The sequence below is a fragment of the Pygocentrus nattereri genome, chromosome 27, assembly GCF_015220715.1.
Source record: "Pygocentrus nattereri isolate fPygNat1 chromosome 27, fPygNat1.pri, whole genome shotgun sequence".
Classification (NCBI taxonomy): Eukaryota; Metazoa; Chordata; class Actinopteri; order Characiformes; family Serrasalmidae; genus Pygocentrus; species Pygocentrus nattereri.
The window spans coordinates 5,265,001-5,290,723 of record NC_051237.1 but is presented as its reverse complement, the minus strand read 5'-3'; the positions used below and the strand labels follow the sequence as shown (position 1 = coordinate 5,290,723).

Genomic DNA, 25,723 nt, shown 5'->3' with positions numbered 1-25,723 from the left:
GAGAATTTGTCTTTCTATAACCCTTAGAAGTCTAGAGTTACCATCATCTTTCTATACATTCAATTTAGATTACACAATTATTTAAATGTACTTATATTTTTAATTTAGTTACATTTCATTAAATAAAATTATCTTTACATTTTACATCATTGTGTATTGAAAGGTTTCAGTCTGCACTACCAGCATTTCTCTTTGTTTTAATGTGGGAAAAAAAACTAAAATACACAAAACATGAAATGCATCAAACTCAAATCACAAGAGCATAGTCTCCTCTTTAACTATGAAAATGCAAATACTACATTGACTGAAAGTTTCAAATCTACACTTTTTTCAGAATTATAAAGAGCTAAGAGTGAAAAATAATGAATATAAAATCATGCTTTTGTTTTTGCCAGTGATAATTGCAACATTATACATCCACTGTGATCAGACTGAAATGTCACAATGCATTAGTTACTTACTATCTGTGTTGTACTGTATTTCTATTAAGGAGTCTAAGCAGCTCACTAACTATAGTCAATCAATAACGAACACCTTGCCCCTCTGGGAAGAACATCAGTCTTAGAGCCATGGATTACTCCATCAGGAAGCATACAGTTAAAATGTACTTCACTCTGAATGTGCCTGAGATTAACCTTAACTACATAAGCTTAATGTGAAAATATGAAATTCTATTTGTAAGAAGAAGCAGTGAAGGGTCATTTCTGAGATTTACTCCGCATCGCCTCTGTGAACTTAGAACTGTGTTTGCACTGATACAAATTAGTCATACAGCACAGGCTCAGAGATGTGCTTTGATATTGGTTTAATTAGCAAATCAATTAATTTAATAGCCCTTGAGCCTTTTGGTGTAGCTCCACAAAGAGAATTTCACCAACAAATGCCTTTAACAGCGCAGCTTATCCACTAATTCACTCTGTCCAGCCTACTGTATTAATCAAAGCACTTACTCAGTTGATAGTATAAGAAGTGCATGTTCATAGTCATGTCACAAAAGCCAATATGCTTGGCTGTGTCAAAGGGGTGTATTAGAGAGCAAAGACACACAGGGCATTAAGAATGACAGATTTCTGATGGAGGGCACTTGCTGAGGGGCTGTGGCCTGGAATGCGGTATTTAATTGCGTCAGTTAATGAAGACAAGCGCAGAGTGAGGTCTGCTCTAACAGAGAAGGCTTTTCCCTTTAGCAACACACTAGAGCGCTGACATGCTGACATGAACAGTTTATCTTCAACAGCCACTCTTAGTCCATCACAGCAGCAGCAAGCTGATAGCGGGACTCCAGACTCTCCTCTACACCGCAACACACACACCCTGACATTCTGTTCAGCTCACACACAATTTATGATTTAACCCTTTAAACAGCATGGGCATATAATCTTTTATCTATATACATTATACTAGGGCTATATTTTTGGAATCGAGTATTCTGTGAATTTTTTTTGAATCAGATAAATCACACTTTTGTGTTTTTAAACAACTATATCGATAGTGTGTTATGCAACATGAAAGGCCTCTTAAAATGAGTAAGCAATTGGCTGTTATTCCTCACTAAAGGTTTTTATTCACACTCAACACTTTTACTAGATTAAAGCTTAAAACCTTTAGCTTATTGGCTCCAGAACTAAGCCCATTTATTCAACCTTTCTGTGAAACTTTCATGATGTACATGAAAAAACTAGCAAATACAGCTTCACAAACATAGGTTGGCCTATTTGTCCTCAGTTTTATCTTAATAAAAAAGGAAAAAGGGTGTAGTGAATGTAGTCATAAGTGAATTTGTCCATCTGCTGCATGAGAGAGAGAGAGAGAGAGAGAGAGAGAGAGAGAGAGAGAGAGAGAGAGAGAGAGAGATCAAGAGAGATAAATTACATGAGTGAGTGGTGGCATTTTCTGTCTTGCTTTTTATTATGCCTGGTCACTATCGACTCATAACACAGGCTACAAATAATTACAAATACTGTACGTTCTACCAAGCGCTGGTGTTCATATCAGTCAGCAGGTCGTAAACACACGCTATAGAGGCCCTGAGTCCACCTGGAGAAGTGCAGTTCACGTGAGGACGCTTTGGGTTCAGGTGCTGCAGCACTGACGAAGTACTATTCTGGTGGGCCAGGTCCGATTTACAGTGTATACACTGCACTACAGTGTCCGCCTTGCGCAGCGTAAAATGGTCCCACACTTTAGACATTTTTGGCCTTTTACGCACACCGGTATCTTTATTTTCCGCCATTGCCATATAGAGCAAGTGAGTGTGTCAGTTATAACAGTCCATGTAAAACAGTGATATGGGAGCTGCGCAGTAGTCTACAAAGCGGGAGTGATATGATAGCAGAGACATTTAAAATAGATGGACTTTGGTGACATGAATTAAACGAAGCCTACATTGTAAAATTTACAATTACATTGTACATATACATTACAAATAATAGTTACATCTTAGTTGTCTTATAGTTACTGACTGGTAACCCTGGAGTAGTCAGCATTCTGTGAGGTCAATTCAATTTCTGATTTTCTGTGAGCAAATCAGCCAATAATACTAACAAAAAGGTCAGAGATGTTAGTTACCCAGATAGACACAAAAGGTGGTATAAAATTCTTTAATTAATGGTTAAGATGACTCGCAATTTATGATTAATTTAATTTTCATTAAAAAAAATTATATAAACTCTCATTAATGGAAGAAGCACTGAGCAATCTCTGATCACACTTTTATAGCAGAAACTGTCTGCTTCCGATCTATAACCTTACATTCCCTATAATCTTTCAGTAGCTACTGGATAATAAGCCTACAGTTTAAGGGGTTATGTTAAATAGAACCTTTTCAGTCCTTGTATTGTCTGAGTTCAACAAATGTAGAGGTATATGAAAGCACATTTGACTAGTGGGATTACCTGTCGCCTAGCACGCATTCATGAGGGCTTAACTAAGTTGCATTTGATATTTGTCTTTTATACAAAGACTACTGGGACTCCACTTTTCGGGCTGGTTACCTGTTGAGCTGCAACTCATTAAATTTGTCTCCTACTGGGAAACACACAGCCTTATCCCAGTAATTCTCACATGCAGCCATATAACAAAATATTCATTAACACAATGTAAACCTATTACTCTGTGTGTGTGTGTGTGTGTGTGTGTGTGTGTGTGTGTCACCACTACCTGCTGGGGCCCCTCACACAAACATGGACACACTCCCACTCATTCATCAGTAAGGAGGGCTGTCAGGCAGACAGTGGGCAGCTGGAACCTCCTTTCTCCTCTCTCACACGTACACACACACAGCCGCAGATTGCTGTAGTGCATGTGTTAACAATCTCACACACACACACACCGCTGGCAAGCTTAGACTACCAGTCAGCCACAGACTCACCTCTTGAGGGTGACTGATTATTTAATTATTATACCTGTTTTGTTCCTAATTAATCACTTAATTTCCTTTTTTCCTTTGTTTTTGTCAAGTTTCCTTATTTAATTTGTTTTTGCTCTGTGTTGCTATGATTTTATTGTTATTGTTGGCTTGTCTTATTAGTTTTTTTTTGTTCACATTCCTGCTTCCCCTCATCCCGCAAGTTGTCTTTTGCTTGGTTAAAAATAAAGGTTAAATAAATAAAAAAAATACATTTTTAAATTCAGTGACCACCAGGGGATATTAGATAGAGAGCACCTTAACACTGTTCCAAACAAAGACCCTGTACTAACTGAATGGAAGGAATGCAGCCTGATATACCACTCATTCTTCTATACTGTAAATGCACTGTCTACACTTATTTACTTACACTATAAAATTTTACACCTTCTGATAGAAACTGCATTTCACTGCTAGCACTGTGCTGCCATAATAGTTTTATCTGTCTGTCCGTCCGTCCATCCATCCATCCATCCATAGCACTGAGCAAGAGTCAGAGACCACCCTTCATTTATTTAATAATAAAATGGCCATTAAGTTCAAGTTATTATATATATTATATATTCATAATATATTATGTTTAAGCATCATGTTCATAGCTGTCTTCTTACAGTAGAAGGACTGACAGAAACACCTGGAGATTCAGATCTGAAGCAGGAGTGGAGCTTGATTGATAAGTGCTGTTTATCTGAGAGTGACTGCTTTGGTGGTCTAACAGGTCTTGTTAGGTTGTTAGAAAAACATATTGTTCACTTTTCAATGATCTTTCATTGATTTTCCCCTTCCGTAAAAACTGTCTTATATGTAACATCCTAAGATGTATTTTTGCTTGTTTTATTCTTATCCTCACTGCCTCAATTGAGGCATTTATGCCAAGATTATTATCCCCACATTTCCGATACAATAAGTAGGATGCCTACATCTAAATAAACCAATTGTGATTGGTCTGCATAATCTCAGCTTAATTAATTACAATAGGAGAACAGGTTTATTTTGGCATATAAAATATTCAATAAATCTGTTTCTGAGAGTGTGCACATATTTAACATGTAACACAACAAAACACTCTAAGCAAGCATGATCGACTTTTAACAAATGCAAGGAATCCCAGACATGCTCCAAATGAGCTGGACAGCATCTGGCTATGTGAGATTAATACATCCCCAACACACACACATGCACTGTCTGACTGATAAGACAAATCACCACTGCTCTGTATACACACACATGTAGAGCTGAGGTGCATGTGAAGCAGTGGAGGTCAACCCTAAATCAAGCCCAGGCCATATGGGTGTTGGGGGAGGGAAACCACGAATGGGAAGCACCAGCAAAAGTGCTGATGTTATGCTACATTCCACATATGGGGCTGCAGGTGCCCCAGTAAAGCTTTTGGCGCCACCGAACAACAAATGGGCAAACCTGGCTGTCATACACTCCTAACCTTCATTACGTACTAGCTAATTGGTTGGAGGTGCAGAAACAAAGAAAGCGGAGCGAGAAGGGGAGGGGGCAGGACAAAGAGAAGAGCAGAGCTTCACTGGTGCCAGTGGAGAAGACGATGTGTGGAGGGTGTATGTGGCGCTCACGCTGTGAGCGATGCGCAGTAGGAGCTGTCCACGCTCCTCCGCAGATGGATTCATTTGTATGCTGCAAGCATACCAGCGCAGCCACCCAGAGCACCTTAAAAGATCATAATTAAGCAGGAGTCACTAGCTATTGTTCTCTCCTGCATCTAACTTTAGCTCTCTCTGCTGTAAAAGAGCAAAAGGGAGTCGGCTTAGGAGACCCTGATGGAGGACTTCAGCGTGTTTCATCCCAGGGCTGCAACAATTGTCGATTTTTGAGGATATTCTGATGAAGATGGATTTTTGTGGTAAACACGTCATCAACTTAAAAGCACTCTAGTGTTTTATGCATAGTGTTTTATGATTTTCATATGTAGACAGAAACATGTGGTCATTCTGACAAACTGCAATACCCTACATGAAGCACACAGTCTTTTTAAGACTAAATGATTTGGAAACACATTTCATTACAATTTTTTTCTGAAAAATACTGCAACTGCAGTTTAATTTGTCAATTCATTTATTTATTTTAATAATTTAACATTCAGACCTGTTTTTGGGCTAAAGAAACCATCATATTCACTTTTGCTGACATGAAGCTTAAACACTGAGGGTGGGTAGGGCCAGCTCTAAAGCTCTGTTGATAAAATAGACTATAATTATATTTACAACTTTTGCGGTTTGCAAATTGCACTTTTTTAAATTATAAAATTAAAAAATCCTCTCCATGGATCACCACCTTATCGTGGTGGAGGGGTTTGCGTGCTTGAATGATCCTAGGAGCTATGTTGTCTGGAGCAAAAGCTCCTGGTAGGGTCTCCCATGGCAAACTGGTCCTAGGTGACAGGTCAGACAAAGTGTGATCCATAATAACCCCTATGAAAACACAAAAACAGGACTTGTGTACCCTGCCCGGAACAGGGTTACCGGGGCCCCACCCTGGAGCCAGGCCTGGGGGAGGGGCTCGCCAGCGAGCATCTGGTGGCCGGGCATTTACTCATGGTGACCGGCCGGGCCCAGCCCGAAGGAGTTACATGAGTCCCCCCTCCCATCGACCCACCACCAATGGGAGGGGCAGTAGTAGGGGTTCGGTGCTTTGTGGATCGGGCAGCGTCCGAAGGCGTGGGCCTTGGCATTCTGAGCCTCGGTTGCTGAAACTGGCTTTTGGAACTTGGAACGTTACCTCACTGGCGGGGCAGGAGCCTGAGCTGGTGCGCGAGGTTGAGAGATACTGGCTAGATATAGTCGGGCTCACCTCAACACACAGCTTGTGCTCTGGGTCCAATCTCCTTAAGAGGGGCTGGACTTTATTCTTTTCTGGAGTTGCCCATGGTGAGAGGCGGCAGGCCGGTTGTGGGCTTTCTCATAGCCCCTCGACTCGGTGCCTGTATGTTAGGGTTTTCTCCGGTGGACGAGAGGGTAGCTTCCCTACGCCTTCAGGTTGGGGAACAGGTCCTGACTGCTGTCTGTGCTTATGCACCGAACAGCAGTTCAGAGTACCCAGCCTTCTTAGAGTCCTTGGGAAGGGTGCTTGAAAGTGCTCCTCCTGGAGACTCTATTGTCCTACTGGGGGACTTCAACGCTCACGTGGGCAATGACAGTGAGACCTGGAGTGGTGTGATTGGGAGGAATGGCCTCTCTGATCTGAACCCGAGTGGTGTTCAGTTTTTGGACTTCTGTGCAAACCACAGTTTGTCCATCACGAACACCATGTTTGAACACAAGGATGTCCATAAGTGCACATGGCACCAGGACACCCTAGGCCGCAGTTCAATGATTGACTTTGTAGTCGTGTCATCAGACTTGCGGCCATGTGTTTTGGACACTCGGGTAAAGAGAGGAGCTGAGCTGTCAACTGATCACCACCTGGTGGTGAGTTGGATCAGGTGGTGGGGGAAGATGCCGGTCAGACCAGGCAAGCCCAAACGTATAGTGAGGGTTTGCTGGGAACGTCTAGCAGAAGAACCTCGTGGGATGTGGGGGACATTGACTCAGAATATCGTGGGAGGTGGGGGACATTGACTCAGAATGTCATATGTTCCGTTCCTCCATTGTTGAAGCGGCTGACTGTAGCTGTGGTTGTAAGGTAGTTGTTGCCTGTCGGGGCGGTAATCCTCGAACCCGGTGGTGGACACCCCAGGTGAGAGATGCCGTCAAGCTGAAGAAGGAGTCCTACCGGGCATGGTTGGCCTGTGGGACACCAGAGGCAGCTGGCAGGTATCGACAGGCCAAGCAATCTGCGGCTTCAGTTGACGCCAAGGCAAAAAAACGTGTATGGGAGGAGTTTGGTGAGGCCTTGGAAAGTGACTTTAAGTCGGCTCCGAAAAGATTCTGGCAAACCGTCAGGCGACTCAGAAGGGGAAAGCAGTCTGCCAGTGAGTCTGGGGACATGGGAATAGGCTTGTCCATTACTGAGGCCGAAGTCGCTAAGGTAGTTAAGAAGCTCCTTGGTGGCAAGGCTCCAGGGGTAGATGAGATCCGCCCTGAGTTCCTCAAGGCTCTGGATGTTGTGTGGCTGTTTTGGCTGACAACATTGCGTGGACATCGGGGGCGGTGCCACTGGTTTGGCAGACTGGGGTGGTGGTGCCTCTTTTTAAAAAAGGGGACCGGAGGGTGTGTTCCAACTACAGGGGAATCACACTCCTCAGCCTCCCTGGTAAGGTCTATGCAGGGGTACTGGAGAAGAGAGTCCGGCTTATAGTCGAACCTCGGATCCCAAGGAGCAGTGCGGGTTCCGCCCTGGTTGTGGAACACTGGACCAACTCTTCACCCTCTCCAGGATTCTGGAGGGTTCATGGGAGTTTGCCCAACCAGTCCACATGTGCTTTGTGGATCTGGAGAAGGCATTCGACTGTGTTCCCCGGGGTATTCTGTGGGAGGTGCTTCGGAGTACGGGGTACATGGCTCTTTGCTACGAGCCATTCAGGCCCTGTACAAACAAAGCTGGAGTTTGGTTCACATAGCCGGCAGTAAGTCAGACTCGTTCCCAGTGAGAGTTGGACTCCGTCAGGGCTGCCCTTTGTCACCGATTCTATTCATAATTTTTATGGATAGAATTTCTAGGCGCAGTCAAGGGATGGAGGGTGTCCGGTTTGGTGACCTCAGGGTCACATTGCTGCTGTTTGCAGATGATGTGGTCCTATTGGGGACATCAGACCGCGAACTTCAGCTTTCGCTGGATCGGTTTGCAGCCGAGTGTGAAGCGGCTGGGATGAGAATCAGTAAAATCCTCTAAATCCGAGACCATGGTTCTCAGGCAGAAAAGGGTGGAGAGCCCTCTCTGGGTCGGGGATAGGCTCTTGCCTCAAGTGGAGGAGTTCAAGTATCTCGGGGTCTTGTTCACGAGTGATGGTACAAGGGAGCGGGAGATTGACAGGCGGATTGGTGCTGGGTCAGCAGTGATGCGGGCTCTTTACCGGTCTGTTGTGGTAAAGAAAGAGCTGAGCCATAAGGCAAGGCTCTCGATTTACCGGTCAATTTACGTTCCCACCCTCACCTATGGTCATGAGCTTTGGGTAATGACCGAAAGAACGAGATCGTGAATACAAGCGGCCAAAATAAGTTTCCTTCGCAGGGTGTCTGGACTCTCCCTTAGAGATAGGGTAAGAAGTTCAGTCATCCGGGAAGGACTCGGAGTAGAGCCGCTGCTTCTTCACGTCGAGAGGAGCCAGCTGAGGTGGTTCGGGCATCTGGTTAGGATGCCTCCTGGATGCCTCCCCTCGGGAGGTGTCACAGGCAAGTCCACCTGGGAGGAGACCCCGGGGAAGACCCAGGACACGCTGGCGTGACTATATCGCCCAGCTGGCCTGGGAGCACCTCGGAATCCCCCTTGGAGAGCTGGTGGAAGTGGCTGGGGAAAGGGAGGTCTGGGCTTCATTGCTTAGGATGCTGCCCCCGCGACCTGAACCCCGGAGAAGCGGAAGATAATGGATGGATGGATGGATGGATAAATTATAAAATACATTTTATTTTATTTTGTTTATTTATTAATCTTTAAGTGTATAATAATGTAAAACTAATAAAAATATTTACAAAAAATTAACAAAAAATACTTGGCCACAAATACTGTTATCAAGTAGTTGGCTTGACAATGCTTACGCTACAGACAGAAGACTCAAAAAAAAGAGCAGAAATTTCACTTCAACATTTAACAGTTTCCTGTAAAGTGCACAAAGTAGAGCTTGTCTGGTTTTTCAGCTACCTCTGGGGAATTTCACCATTTTGGCTAAGATGTAGAGTCATTCAGGGTGGAAACTTACCATAGAATGATCAGAATTGTTCAAAGTGGTAGATGTGGTAAATTTTTAAAGAGTCTTACAGTTACATTCTACACAGTTACTACAAGAAATGGTTGCAGAAATGCTGCCTGATACCTGAGACATTGTTTTATGATAGCTTTGTAATGATGTTTTGTCTAAAATGCATTTTAAAATGGGTTCCTAGTGTAAAGGTATATGCTGGAGTAAAACAGTTCCCAAAGAAAACTTTTATTTTTTCATATTTCAGATTTAACCACTATTTTGCCATCATCAATGTTAGATATAAAACCTAAAAGACATGCAAGTTCACTTGCGGCTTTGGATAAATAAATAAATTGTAAATAAATTGTCCATAATTTAATTGTAGACATTGCAACCCTTCGTTCCATTTACCACCACTGTAAAGAATCTGAGTCAGTAAGCTTCAATGAACCTCTCAACCACTAAATTGTGCAGAAATGTTGAAAAAAATGTGGAATAAATAAGTAAATAAATAAGGACACTAGCTGAAGCTACATTTGGAAAATGGTTATGTTCGGAAAGTTTTTTTTTTTGTATTTTGGGCTACTATCCACACAAAATGCTGTTAGGTTAATCAATGTAGAAACAGTAGTTACCATAGCCTTGTTTGATCTATAGACACTACAGTGTGCATGTCCATCTTGTTTTCCTCACCTGTCCATTCTGCAGTCCGTTGATCTGCTGGTTGTCATTCTCGTCCAGTACTTTGTCCGGTATGGGCGGGGGTTTCTCTTCCTCCTCTGGTTCTGCCGGGGTCACACTGGCGGCCGAGCGGCGGGCCTCTATGTCTGCGCTGTAGCGGCTCTTCTTGTTGAGGTCAATGGAGGCATACTCCACACCATTGGGCAGCGAGCCACGGTCAGGTGTGCCAGGACTGGGGCTGAGGTGGCCGTTCAGGAGAGCTGCTGGGGGCTCCTCAGGGCTCAGCGTACCATTGGGAAGGCCCACGTCCTTCAGCTCTTTGACCGTCTCGTACAGCGAGTCCTCCACGCTGACATCCCGTGGTGCTCCGTCCTTCACCATCTCATACGTGCCATCATTGGATGCTTCAGGGTTGTCCTGTAGGGGGCCACTAGGCGGGATGCTGGGTAACTCACGGTCCTGAGGACACTTAGAGGAGCGCAGTTCAGACTGGCTGGACAACATCTCTTCTGAAGGGTGTGGGCTTGTGTCCATGGTGTCTGTGAGCACTGTGGCCAGAGATGCACAAAGAGTGAGGACAACCAAGACGCTGAGCCAAAAAGCAGCTATTTCTGCCTTCTAATCTACTCTTCTCCTTCAATAAAACCATTTATCAGTGCTGTTGTAACATTTATTTTTGATATGTACAAAAAGAAAAACTTGTTCAGATTTTTTGTGTCTGTGTCACAAAGTACCATTTTAAGCAAGTGAACGTGAATAGGAGTATATGTCATACTTCAGTCACCTTTTATTGTTGCTCTAAGTAAATAAATGAATAACAATCTCTTAGCATTCTGAATTCTAGTCTGGACGTGTGTGCACACTCGCACAGAATCTACTGCAGTGCCAAAAAGAAAGGCATCATTGTGCTTTAATTATAAAGTGATATAAGACATGAGAGCCCAAAGAAAGCTCCAATTCCTCATGCTGATACATTGTAGTATTCCAGACTTTGACATGTGTCCCAGCTACTCTGACTGCATTTAATTTTAGAGCCAAAGTCTCTGAAGTTATCGATTCATTTGTTTTTAATAAATTGTAGCACACTAGGAAGGAATGTACCGGAAAATCGGGAACTTTCCAGTAAATGATTTCATACGTGTTAAACAGGTTTGGTCATAACTTTGCCATAAAATTCAGATTCAATTGCCTAGGGCACAATGCATTATGGGTATTTTGCTTATGCTAGTGTAGACAGTTTGTACACAGAATAGAGAGAGAGCTGTTAATTATAGTTTAACTATATACAGTGGGACAAAAAAGTATTTAGTCAGCCACTGATTGTGCAAGTTGTCCTACTTAGAAAGATGAGAGAGGTCTGTAATTTTCATCATAGGTACACTTCAACTAAATAAAATAAACAAATAAATTCTTTAAAAAACCTACAATATGATTTCCTGGATTTTTTTTTCTCATTTTGTCTCTCATAGTTGAAGTGTACCTATGATGAAAATCACAGACCTCTCTCATCTTTGTAAGTAGGACAACTTGCACAATCAGTGGCTGACTAAATACTTTTTTGCCCCACTGTGTGTGTGTGTGTGTGTGTGTGTACGTATATATATATATACACACACACACACACACTAATTAAACATTCACAGAGCCAGTGGAAAAAGTGAACTCTTGGATTTAATAACCAGATTTAAAGCTCTTTTGGCAGCAACAACCTCAAGCAAATGCTTCCAGTAGCTGCAGAACGTTCAAAAGGAATATTGGACCATTCTTCCTTACACAACTACTTCAGCTCTGCCATATCCTTTGGATGTCTGGTGCAAACAGCTCTCTAGAGGTCATTCCACAGCAAATCTACTGAGTTAAGGTCTGGGTTTTGACAGATTTTCCAGCAGATTTTATGTTTCTGAAGCCATCCTGTAGGAGATTTACTTTGATATTTAAGGTCATTGTCCTGATGAATCACCCAGCTTCTGCTGAGCTTCAGCTGGCAGACAGCCACCTTGACTCGATCCTGCAGGATATCATTATAAACTTGGGAATTAATTTTTCCCTCAATGACGACAATCAGTCCATATGTAGTGGACATGCAGTTTTCCCATCAGAGTGTCAAGGAGCTCTTGGTTATAGCTAGTAACAACAAAAACTTTGCTGTACTATGATCTTTGTTTGACTTATCCCATAATCAATATTATCAATATTTATCACTTTTTAATTATTAATGTGGTATTTTGCTAAATACTTATATCAGTATGCAATTAAGTCAAACAATTTAGTGACACTATAACAGAAAGAAACATGTCATTTTAATAGGCAACAAAATTCAATCTTTTTACTGAATATTTTTGACATTATTATTATTCATTTTATTGTTATATTGACATATAAAGCTAGACATCAATATAATATGTAGGCAAAATAACTGTTCACACAGTTTTATGTCTGAAATACTGTATATATAAGCTATAGCCTCCTGACATTATCAGACCACATATTTTCAACAACACTGTGAAATAGGAGGCTCTCTAAACAGCCATGAATAAGGCTATAGAGGAGTAGCCTTTTATTTAGCCATTTAGATACAGCCTTTAATTTAAATATCATCTGTCAAAAAAAAAAAACGATTTCCATTTTTTAAGATTTTTATTTTTCTGCATCATTTAAGCAAAGCTACTTTCTGTACATTGTTTTAAAATCATCATGAATGGACCAATAAAAATTATCGTAAATTAAAACCTTTTTACATTAACTTGTATTAAACTTTAAAAGCCTTTTTGCCTTCTTCTGTAAAGTTACTATTCTGTATACATGAATGGTTCTTTGCTTGATTAAACAGTTCTTCTCTCCAATGCAAAACCTTTTATATGTGCTTCTTTAAAGAACCTGTTAAAGAAAATCGTTCTATATAAAGCACCAAAAAGAATTCTACAAGTTATAGAACCTCATTTGGCACATTTTTGCTAAGAATGTAGTGAATTTAACTATAAAAATATAGTCTATTTTTTGTGTCATAAGCGGGTGCATGCATATTATAAATATGCTTACACATGAAATATTCTGACATAATGAGGAGCTTTACCTGTACCACTTGTAAGAGGTCCATTGTGCGAGCTACTGGCCACCAGGTCAGTGCCATGGCTACCTGTATCTGCTGACTGGCTACATGTCTCCTTTTCTGATACCTGTAAAGAGACAACGTGGATCTCATTAATAAAGTCAATCTGAACTTGAGTGAATGGAGCTCTTTGTTTGTGTTTTTAAACCATAGGAAGCCAGAATGTGACACTATGGCACCACCTTATGGCAGCTTTTGGAGCTGCACTGTTACCAGGGTGATGAAGTCTTTCCTGAGACAGGAGGTTAAAGCTAAGAGGCACTCCGCTTGTCTAGGAAAGATAAAGACCCCATTTAACCTGTCAGCCTGTGACAGACACTGCTATTTAAGCGTGCACCTCTTCAGTATTTTCCCTGACGAGGCATACATTATTGTGTAAAGGTTGCCCTCTAGATATCCATCACAACCAAAAAGGTTTTCACTTCCCCTGGGCTTTGAAAGCACATGTGACAGGGTGTGATTAGACACAGATTATGTCAGATTCTTGCAAAAAGCTGTACTGTCATCCCTACGCACTCACTTCACACAACACTCATGCGACAATTCACTCACCCCGCGCTTCTTACACCTTATTCCATATTTACATACACCGAGACAGAGAAGAGATAAGAAAATAATTTTAAATCTGGCAAGGGACGAGGAACTGTTGACCAAACAGGCGAGGTAAATGTCAGGACTAAAAGGGTGAGAAGGTTTCTAGTTTTCTATGAAATGTCTCCATAAAAGAACCCAACCAAAACCATTTGGTGGGAGGGGTAACGACCTCGCCCCATCTGGCAGGGAGATGAGTTCATAATCTGCAGGCAGCAGCACAACAGCAGCAGCAGCCTGAACTACCATGTCGACTTGCCATGAAAACAAACTGACAGATACCCTCCCTCTCACCATACACACACACACACACACTTAAGAGACGATTATGGTCAGCAACAGAACCATGATACTTTCCCACAGCTGTGTGTGTGTGTGCTTCTCTGTACAGCCTTCAGTTCCAATATACAAGTGCATTCATCACACGACGAGTCAAATGCGATTTTCATAGTTGCTCCCTGCTTCCAAACAACGCTGAACTTCTGACCTTCTGTCTCACATGATAATTTCCCAGCAGCCTCGGCCTCCCTGCAGAGGCCACATCCAAAGAGCCGCCCCATCTCCCCTGGCTAGACAAAGCAATGAGTCTGCCCGCTTCATGCTTTCCTCCCACTAACCAAGTGCTCCACAAAGCCCCTTCAGTCTGCTTTATTCTGCGCCCTATGGCTACACAATATGGACAAAATAAGATTAGCCTGCATTATTCAGAGTGAAATAATTTACCTTTGTTGGATTACATGAATACTTGATTAATCGAAACACCCACAGAAACACACATATGAAACTGTGATTGTTCAGCATGCTCACAGCACAGACGTCTGAAGTCAGGCATTATTCTGTTGTCAAACGCATGCACATACTAGGTGTCTAAGCTGGTTTTCTCCACGACAACCATGAATAATGTTCTGAAAATTGCCTACAAACATATTCGCTTTGTTCACACTGCAGGGAAAAGAAGATTTGTTTCTTATATCTAACTTTTTTTTGACACACTATTCAGAATTCAAGTTGACAAAATCTGATTTTTACGGTAAGACTAGTTGCATTTGTGTGCGTATAAACACCGGTTGGTGTAGTAATGACATATGTGTGCATACGTTGATAGGGTAGGGGAAAAACTTAACAATGACAACATGCTAATAGAACAATCATGTATATTTCATGACTGCATTTCATGTTTTATTATCTTTAGTATGATCAGAACATGACATTAGTGTAGGCTGGCCTGGTCAGATGTAATATGTGAATATGCACCACTGACTTTCTTGCCTCACATTCTAATGTCACCTGAATCCAGATCAGCCCTCTCCAAAGCAGCTTCAACTAAAGCACTCAAAGTCAAAACAAGTAATGTTAAAGTCATCTGAAAACACCTAGAAGGAAAAGTACTTCATAAAGACCTTACAGGGCTCTGTTTTGAGTCTCAGTCATGCAGAGACCAATCTGAAATGCAGAAAATCCTTTACACAGAAAGCTTCCCGCTAACATACCCCATTCATCAGGTTCTCATGGTCTCCAGGGAGCTGGCTGGCTTTCTTCTGCCTGGGGAAAAAAACGAGAAGAGCCATTACTGGAAAAATGTTGATTAACTCTGCTCCTCTGAATCAGGAATGTGAACCTATAGCATGTTGCCAACCACATGCGGATAATTAATTAACCTGATCCATAGGCCTCAAGTTAAAGAGTAAGATTTGACCAGCACACCAAAATGCCAGTGCCAATCTGCAAATGCATATCATTTAATTAGAGTTATGGTGAACTGTCATGGCATGAACGTCAATCAGTACTAGAGATGTGACAGTTGCAGTAAGAATTATATACAACATGTAATGATAAGGGGCCGTTTTCCCTGATCCAGATTTAGCTTAATTTGAGTCTAAAAAGGCTTTTCACTGTTAAGTCACCACTGACATTACAATTTCAACTTATTCTGTTTCCAGGAAATCAGCCCATATAGTTATATGAATCTGAGTGCTGATCAAACTGTTAAATGTTGCAATCTCCCTGCAAAGAACACACCAGGACAACATGTTAGAGTAAGCAGTAGTAGCACTGATGATAATGTCATAGATGTATGTGCGTGTGTGTGTGTGCGTATGTGTGTGTGTGTGTGTGTGTGTGCGTATGCATGTGCGTATGTGTGTGTATGTATGTATTTGTGTGTGTGTGCGCGTGTGCGTATGTATATATATGCGTGTGTGTGCGTATGTGTGTGTTCATGTGTATGTATGTACGTACGTAGGTATGTGTGTGTGTGTGAAATTGTAAAGCATTCTTGAATTTGTTAAAGGTAGTAATGTAAATATAAATATTTTCTTCTTCTTCTTCTTCATTATTATTATTATTATTATTAATGATGTGCAGGTACTCACCCTTGGCAGCTCGCACAAAGCAACAGCAGCAGCAAGGTGAGGATGAGGAAGGCGGAGACTGCTGTAAGAGTGCCGACCAAAGCCAGCTCTCCATTCGCCAGCACTGCTGCCCCTTTGACCTCTGCCCCTTTGACCCCTGACCCCCACAAAGCACTCAGCGCTGGAGCCATTGCACATTACACTGAGGGGCCGCCTGCATCTGCCATACACAGCTTACTACATGAGAGAAAGAGAAAAAGAGAGAGAGAGAGAGAGAGTGAGAGAGAGAGAGGGAGAGAGGGAGAGAGAGGGAGAGAGAGATGTAAAAAAGGATATGACAGAAGAATCATGGTTTCACAACACCACTGGAGACAAATGTCTTGGAGGCCCCCCATCCCCCACTCAACTAATACTAGACCTTAACATACAGCTATGTGCACTTTGAACAGTGCTGGAGAAAAAGAAAATGTAAACAAAATGATCATGGCTTTTAAATCATTAACTTTTCCTAGTTTAAAATAAAACTTGAGTATATTTATAACAAATGTACATGGGTATATGCCCTGTGCGTGCAGAGCAGGGGCTCCCAACCCTAGTCCTGGGGACCTCACACTGCGCACATGTCGGCGCTCTCGCTCATTCAGTGCACCAGGTGTTTCTCATTCATTTTCATTAATTCATTAACAAGCTCCTCGTGGACTTGGTGGGGTGTATCTGAGAAGGGAAAATACAAAACTCCTAGGACTAGGAGTGGGAAGACCTAGTGTAGAAGCTGAGGGGCTTGCTGTTCACTTTATATTTGCAGGAGATGGCAGGGCATTCGCTGAGAGGTCTTCATTTCATATATTTGGTCATTACATATTCAATGGCTATTCCTTCTTCTAATTTTTGGATCTGCAGTGGACAGCACCGCAATTCTGGCCTTGTGGTATGAGTCTGCCTGAAGCCTTTGGATCTGGCCCAGCTGGCACAGTCAGTAATCCATCCTTGGAAACACCTACCTTCTTTCCACTGGCCAGTTTATCAGTCACACCATACAGGCACACTTTGTAGGTTTTCAATTTCTAACAGTACACACTTAAAATAACACTCTTACCAAAGTTAATGACTCTATATGGAACCCTGAACACTCAAAGAACCCTTTGCATGATTAATGGGTCCTCTGCATCTTCACACTGATGGAGAATGTGTATTATATGGTTCTATATAGAACCTTTTTGTAAAGGGCTCTATATAGCACCAAAATAGTTCTTCTATTGTTACAGGCTTGACATTGTAACAGTAGAAGAACCTTTTTTTGGTGCTGTAGGAACCCTTTTCAAAAAGGTTCCATATAGAACCATCTACAACATATTTTTCATCAAACTGAAGAACTATTTGACAATGCAAAGAATCCTGCAATGGGTTTTATATAGAACCATTTTCTTTACCAAAGAACCACTGAAGAGCCATCTTTTTTAATAGTGCAGCATATCTGCTAAATTTATTTGCCCCCTCTATCCATTCTATACTTAACCCAGCAGCGACAGCTAGGTGTAACGCCGCTCTGCCGGATACACTCAAACCACACGCTAACATGCTGATATCACAGCTGTACAAGGTTAGTGTTTTTTTCCACACACAGGCTATACTTGAGCACCTCATCACAGAGATTTCGACCTCTCACATCAGAAACAATATGTGCGGGTGGTCAAGCCACAAGCAACGGTGCTCAAAATTAATTTCCAGTAAGGCACATAAACAGATAAACATCTAGGTGACGTCATGCAGCACTGTTGCATTCCATCCTTGCTAGCAGAGCATTATTTTTTTCTCTTGTGCTTTAAAAAACAGCAGCCACAAGGGGGCACACAAATGCAGATTTAATGCGCAACCCACCAAAGTTCTCAGCATAGCGCTTCGACTGCCAGAGTCAAAACAAATGGCTTTCAAGTGGTTTAATAAGCAACCCCCCCACACGTAGGCCAGTTTGATCTGACAGCGATCCAAGGACTTAGGCCAGATTCAATAGAGCCCCTGTCCTGAGTTATTTTTAAGCTGGGAGGGGTGCAGAGTGCACCCCACCTCCACAAACTGAATAGACAGATAACAATCAGATGGCTGGCATCCCAGAGAGTGGCAGAGGCCCAGGCCCTTTTGTGCTGGAGGACACGAGGGAGAGGAGATGGACAGTTCTGCTGTCTCTCAGAAGGGAGAGTCCTTCCTCTTTACTCATTCTAGCTCACTTATTCACTCTCTCCAGTATCAGAGTAGAGGGAGTGGAAAGCCTTAGAAAACTTCTTTAAAATCCCACAATGACAAAGCACTGGGAACCCGCAGTGGGCTAGCCTTACTTGGATGTATTTTTTTTTTCCATCCAAAGTAGAAGGCTTAGTCATATTGTGTGTGTACTTTCCATAAAAAAGCCTATTGTAATGCTCAAGGACCTATGCAAATGTGGCAGGAAGATCACAGAGGTGGGTCTGGTGTGTACACCCAGAGCAATGGGTCACAACTTGCTGGACATACACAAAATACCGGTCTCTAAAAGCTTCCTGTTACAGTTCCTTGAATTAGAACAGTGGGCCGGCTGATAGTTAGAGACATCCATGCAAATTAAGCCACTTCGTAATGAAAGATAAGCAGCAAAACAGTTTTCTTTAAGTCAGTTTCAAAACAGAACATCTATGATCATGGCTTCCAGCTTCTTCCAGGAACGAGGAGTGAAAATCACTTTAAAAAAGACCAAACATCTATTAAGGCTCCAAAACTTGTGCAATTTCCTAAGCCTGCTATGAGAAATAAATTCAGCCCTACCTAGATACTTGTTTGGCTGTGTTCGTCCTTGCCTGGAATGGAACAGATAAGGGGGAAAAGGGGGAGATTAGAGGTGGGGAGCGGCTTAGCACACACAGCAACGTCCAGCAGAAAAGAGCCACGCGCCTGCCCTGGGAGAGCCACACTGATGGATGCCCTGATAATGATAACACCATGACATCATGCGCCATTGCATCCTTCATGATGGAACAGGCTCTCTGTAGGCAGTGGAAACACTTCCTTTAGGAGGTGTGATGAATGCACAGCTAAAGCAACACAGGCAGGGATGGAATTTATGGTTCATTGGCCTCTCAAACCCTTCCGTTCTGCAGGGTCCATGCAGACTCTCAGCTGGATGCCTTCTCAAACGTCTGCTAAAAGATGTTTGAGTGCCACTGTGCGCATTGCTGGCACATAACCATGTTTGTCTTGATGTACCAGTGTGTGCGCACTGATTGCCATAGAGATGGAGAGTGAGACAGAGAGAGAGAAGCAGAGAAAAAGTGCGCAACATCTTGTCTATAAATCCACCAGTTTGAGTACTGAATTGCAGAATTGCACGGCTGTAAATCTCTGACCTTCCAAAGATTCAATTTCATTAGATTATGAATCTTTAGAAAATGATTCTATGGATCATGACTCACACAGATGCACAATTAAGGCTCTACGCTTTTGAACATGCATTAGAAAATGGCTCAAGAAACTTATCCTGGCCAAAAAAAGAGCTCTTATGACTGAATATCATTATAATTAATAATGACTGATTCAAATAATCTAAAATGGAGTCAAATCACCAATAGAGGTGTAACGAAATTGATCCTTTGATTTGATATAATAAAGTGATGTCTTAATTCGATACATTTTACAATATATCAAAAATGAGGAGTGGCTGAAAATGTGCATTATTAATCTGTTAATGTCTCCATGTCCAGTTCATTAGCGCACTATGCATTATAACAGTATACAAAACCTTTTTAAATAAAAGCTGTACTATCTAGTGTGCTGATGTTTCACTCTAGCTACACAATATGCTAGCCCCAAGCTAGGCTTGTGATATTATGTGCAATATACCATCATCCAATTGCACCCCCTCGCTACTGCCGGCTGGGTGTGGGTGACACCATCTGAGTGTGTTTTCAGTGTGCTCAGAAAAAGGAACCGCAAATACTGATCGCAGGCTGCTCCTTACACTGGAGGATCGTCTTAACTGAAACCCACTTTTCACTGGGTAGGGTCACTGGACAAAATAACTATGCTTTCTGGTCAGAAACGATGTTCTTGATCAGAAGCTAACTTTGTTCTCAGTATGGTTCGGTAGTTTTTGCTGTGGGTTCACGTGTTTACAGCTCATACATCGCTTCATGTTAAAGTAATATAAAGGCTACAGCTCAAGCAGCCTAAAGGCAAATGTTACTGTAGTCATGCAACATCTTTTTGTTTTTAATAACGGATGTATTACAGCATTAAATTCCTGTTCGTGTTTCATGAGGAAAGGCAGTCCGTACATGGAATGCTGTTGTACAGCTATATCAATTCAACAAGCATGAGCACAGGAAAAAAAAATACAAATATAAAGAGATCTACCTCACACTGCTGCAGAATCATCTAAAGTAGTGGTCTCTAGCCCTGGACCTGGAGAGCTACCTTCCTGCAGAGCCCAGTTCCAACCACAATTTGCTGCATCTGCTTCAGCTAATCAGCCTCTGTCCAAGTACCTGATTGACTAGATCAGTGTATTAGAGCATTTCATTGGCTCTGTACCTGTACTCTGCACAAGGGCAATAAAGTTGATCTAATGTAATCTAATGTAATCTAATCCAGAGTTAAGAAGGGGCAGGGAAGATTATTGCATATAGGTTGGAACTTAACTCTGCAGAAAGGCAGCTCTCCAGGACTAGGGCGGGAGACCACTGTTCTAAAGCCAGGCAACATATCACACTGTATATCTTGATGAATGCAATTTGAAGAATTTTAAATGATCTAAAAAGTACTTTTAAGTATTTTTCAATGAATTTGAAATTATTCCTTTTTAAATCTGGCGACTGCACTGGCTCTTTTATTACCTAAATTTCCTCAAACCACTCCCTCTCTTGTTAAGTGGTGCAGCATCTTACATTGTCTTGTTGGAACATCCATCAAAAACAGGTTGCTAAAAATCAGGTGATGGCAAATGTGCCTCTGAGCAACTCTACTTATGTGCCAGTGTACCTTTTACAGTCATTCACTCTTATGACTGTGCTGCACGGCGATGGATGGAATGCAGGATGACTGCCATAACAAAAAATACAGTGTGTCCCTGCCCACATTCATTCCAAAATATACAACCCCAGAGTCAGCAGAGGAAAGGATTTCTTTTCTTTGGGAATAATATAGCTGCACATTTATGCCATTGAAAATATGAGAATGGAAAAGCCATTTGAGGAGGAATGTGTTTGGAGAGGCATCACTTCCAGACTCAGGACCGCAGCTGTGGTGCTCCCAGCACATGCACCCCAGCCAACTGCAGCACACTCCACTCCATACCTCTGACCACAGCACTACAACTTTACACACATCACACCCAAAAAAACGGCTACTTTCTGTAGGTTTCACCTTTAGGCTAGCAGAGTTTGGGCCCATATATATATATATATATATATATATATATATATATATATATATATATATATATCCTATCCCAGCAGTCATCGGGTAGAGCTAATATATATATAGGAAGTATAAAGTCAGAGGAAAATAAGTGAAAAAAATGCAAGTTTCCAAAACAATGCATTACCTGTAAGACCACCAAAACTGTCACCATCAGATAAACAGCTAAAATCTTCATATCATATAAAAACAACTTTTTCTTTCAGGATTACTTGGATCTCAAGAAAGAGAAAATGCAACCAAATCCTAAGACTGAACATTGAATATGTAGTAAACATATTTTCTGCTTTTTCTTCTGACATTATAAATAACTGGAAATTATACACTGCTCAAAAAAATAAAGGGAACACTCAAATAACACATCCTAGATCTGAATGAAATATTCTCATTGAATACTTCTGTACAAAGTTGGATGTGCTGACAACAAAATCACACAAAAATCATCAATGGAAATTAAATTTATTAACCAATGGAGGCCTGGATTTGGAGTCACACACAAAATTAAAGTGGAAAAACACACGACAGGCTGATCCAACTTTGATGTAATGTCCTTAAAACAAGTCAAAATGAGGCTCAGTATTGTGTGTGGCCTCCATGTGCCTGTATGACCTCCCTACAACATCTGGGTATGCTCCTGATGAGGTGGCGGATGGTCTTCTGAGGGATCTCCTCCCAGACATGGACTAAAGCGTCTGCCAACTCCTGGACAGTCTGTGGTGCAACGTGGCGTTGGTGGATGGAGCGAGACATGATGTCCCAGATGTGCTCAATCGGATTCATGTCTGGGGAACGGGCGGGCCAGTCCATAGCTTCAATGCCTTCATGTTGCAGGAACTGCTGACACACTCCAGCCACATGAGGTCTAGCTTTGTCCTGCATTAGGAGGAACCCAGGGCCAACCACACCAGCATATGGTCTCACAAGGGGTCTGAGGATCTCATCTCGGTACCTAATGGCAGTCAGGCTACCTCTGCCGAGCACATGGAGGCTGTGTGGCCCTCCAAAGAACTACCACCCCACACCATTACTGACCCACTGCCAAACCGGTCATGCTGAAGGATGTTGCAGGTAGCAGATCGCTCTCCACGGCATCTCCAGACTCGGTCATGTCTGTCACATGTGCTCAGTGTGAACCTGCTTTCAATCTGTGAAGAGCACAGGGCGCCAGTGGTGAATTTGCCAATCCTGGTGTTCTCTGGCAAATGCCAAGCGTCCTGCACGGTGTTGGGCTGTGAGCACAACCCCCATCTGTGGACGTCGGGCCCTCATACCATCCTCATGGAGTCGGTTTCTAACCATTTGCACATTTGTGGCCTGCTGGAGGTCATTTTGCAGGGCTCTGGTGTACTGGCCTGTCTCCTGGTAGCACCTCCAGCCTCTGGACACTACGCTGACAGACACAGCAAACCTTCTTGCCACAGCTTGAATTGATGTGCCATCCTGGATGAGCTGCACTACCTGAGCCACTTGTGTGGGTTGTAGAGTCCGTCTCAAGCTACCACGAGTGTGAAAGCACCACCAACATTCAAAAGTGACCAAAACATCAGCCAGAAAGCAGAAAGGTACTGAGAAGTGGTCTGTGGTCCCCACCTGCAGAACCACTTCTTTATTGAGTGTGTCTTGCTATTTGCCAATAATTTCCACCCGTTGTCTATTCCATTTGCACAACAGCTGTGAAATTGATTGTCAATCAGTGTTACTTTCTAAGTGGACAGTTGGATTTCACAGAAGTTTGATTTACTTGGAGTTATATTGTGTTGTTTAAGTGTTCTCTTTATTTTTTGAGCAGTGTATATCTGAAAGGTGGTCTCTGACCATTGCACCGCACTATATCTATGCAATGCATATGGGCTATACGTATGTATAAACTTACTTCCTGACCCTGTACGAACACAGTTGTGTGTTTCTTTGTGTGTGTGTTTCAGTAAGGCAGTTCCAAAAAGTTCAGAGAGTAAGAGAAGTAAGAGGCGTGAAAATACTGGTGTACTGCGTACAGCATGCAAGGTCAGGCTGCAGCACAATGGGGCCAGAGAGGGAGTTTGTGAGGATTTAGTGGAAAAGCGCAGCTGGACAGCTCCTGAGAACGCATCCGCTGGAACATTCTCATGTGAACGCCACAGGCATGTCTTGAATAAATAATTGGATTTGGGGAGGAGTAATACAATCAGGACCTTTTTGGAAGGCCTTTGTTATTATAAGATTTTCTGCTGATGCCGACTGTTGAAAAGTTAAAAGTGCCCACTGATAATAACACATCAGTAAAGGCAATGCGAAAGACAATAACTCTAAAAAGGACAAGAGAGCGAAAGCAGTACTAATACGGTCACATTAACAACACAACAAGAACATCTGTTTTACTTAAATTATCCAGAGTCATTTTCACCAAGACCCAACTAGCTGTGAAGTAGCAGCAATATTTCTGTCAGTCAGGAGATCATCTTACAGCCCGAGAAAACTAAACCAGCACAGTGATGGTGGTCTTGGTGTTCTTTCTGACCTTTTATGTGACTTTCATGCATGCAGCATATGTTGGCCTCTGGCTGACTGCTGGACGTGGGGGAGTCTCTACTTCCCTGTGTTTGGATTCCAGCCGTCAGTGAGGAACTGACTTGAGTGAATCTGTTTAGTGGAAAAAGGCTTAAAGTAACAATCTGGCAAAGAAGAAGCATTTTCCCCGTACCCCAATGGTAGTCAGTCAGCCAAGATAGCTTTGGTATCTGAACTTTGCTTCTTTAGTTTTGCACTTGAGCTGTGATGCTAATGTAGCTAACATGTAAAAGGTATCCTGTACAATAAAACTTATTTTTAAACTTATAAAACAAAAAAAATGACAAGAGCACAAATTCAGGCCTCAAAATGGGTGCAGTTATTATTGTTTTAGCTAAACAAATGCACTTCTGTATTTCTATGCAACAGTGTGATAGATTAAGAGATCTTTTTAAGTCCCACGCACTAGAGAGCAGTGAGCACACTTGCCCAGAGCAGGTGCGCAGCCCTATCCATAGCGCCCAGGGAGCAGTTGGGGGTTAGGGGCCTTGCTCAAGGGCACTTCAGTCTCATACTGTTGGCTCAGGGGATCGAACCGGCAATCTTCCGGTCACAGGGCTAGTTCTTTAACCTCCAGCCCATGACAATACAATGCTTACTGGTTGTGTGCAAGCCTGTGAGCTACAACAGTGCAAAGCAATAGAGAGAAACCTTAGACAAGGGCTGGATCAGATGCTTCAAATACTCCCATAGTCAAGAAAGCATAAAAGATAAATTGGTCAAAACATTTTATATGCAAATTAGCTTTGCCATAATGTTTTATGTTCTCAGTTTTGGTATATAGGACGCTTTTCAGAAAAGTACCGATAAATAAGGAACTCAAGCTCATTTTAATTCTACCTGTAAAAATGTAAAGGAATTAAACATTCAGCATCACTTCTGTGAATTTAATGTTTGGTCTCAGTTAACTAACGCTGTTCTGAAATGACTTCACCAGTAGCGTTAGCTGAGGGGGAAACAGAAGCTTAGCATTTATCTGTTTATCTTAAAGACTTCAGATTGGTCTATTTCTCAGTGCCACTATTATGGATTCGTGGTGTGGGTCTGGGTTTAATGTAGCACAGTAACAGTAAACCTGCTGAGTGGCATCATATCTCTGGTGGCGTCCACTCAATGTGTATAGAGTGTGGTAGTCTGTAGTTTAAATTATTCAAGTATTTTTCAAATAATATTAAATATTAAATTTAATTGAAATGTCCATCTCTATCTATGACATAAAACATCTTGCTGATGGAATACATTCGGGATAGGGGGAAAACTGTTAATCTGTAAATTTTCCAGCAAACGACTGATTTAACAGGCAGCTGTAAGCCCTACTTTGCCAAACCACTGTGATTTTCCAGCAGCAAAACAAATGAGCTGCCTGTGAAACAAAATGAGATTCCAGATCAGTGGTGCATAATGTATAAGAGATACTAGAGACCACCTGTAAATGATTCCTCCTGTGAGCTTGCAGGCAAGAAGCTCCTTTTGGAGTGATAAAAACTGGTTTCCCAGACAACAAAAGCTACTGGTCAGTTGCTATGAGGGTGTGTATGAGCAGAGAATATAGGGGCCAGTTATGAGTCTCTGTCATACCTTCCACTTTACATGTTACATACTTATATGTAGGCAGTAAGACAGGTTCCAAAGAACTGTCATAAAACCTTATCGTCAGGGCAGTAAATGAACTGTGGCTGATTTCATTATGAGTGTTGTCTGAGTGGTCCAGAGGGCAGGAGGGCAGGACTAACCTTCACAAAAACCCTCCAGCAACACATTCGCCAATCAGCAGCCGCCTTGCAGGAGAG

General features: G+C 42.2%; 1 protein-coding gene across 1 annotated transcript in view; it reads right to left on the bottom strand.

The window, feature by feature from the left end:
- Positions 1–25,723, bottom strand: part of pag1 (phosphoprotein membrane anchor with glycosphingolipid microdomains 1) — a 64,839-nt gene that overhangs the window by 3,988 nt on the left and 35,128 nt on the right. The window contains exons 2-5 of the mRNA XM_017693775.2: positions 15,966–16,181; positions 15,084–15,135; positions 12,967–13,069; positions 9,906–10,441 (exon numbers count right to left, since the gene is read on the bottom strand). Of these exons, the coding sequence (XP_017549264.1) occupies positions 9,906–10,441; positions 12,967–13,069; positions 15,084–15,135; positions 15,966–16,135 (861 nt within the window). The 5' untranslated portion in view covers positions 16,136–16,181. The remainder of the gene's footprint in view (positions 1–9,905; positions 10,442–12,966; positions 13,070–15,083; positions 15,136–15,965; positions 16,182–25,723) is intronic.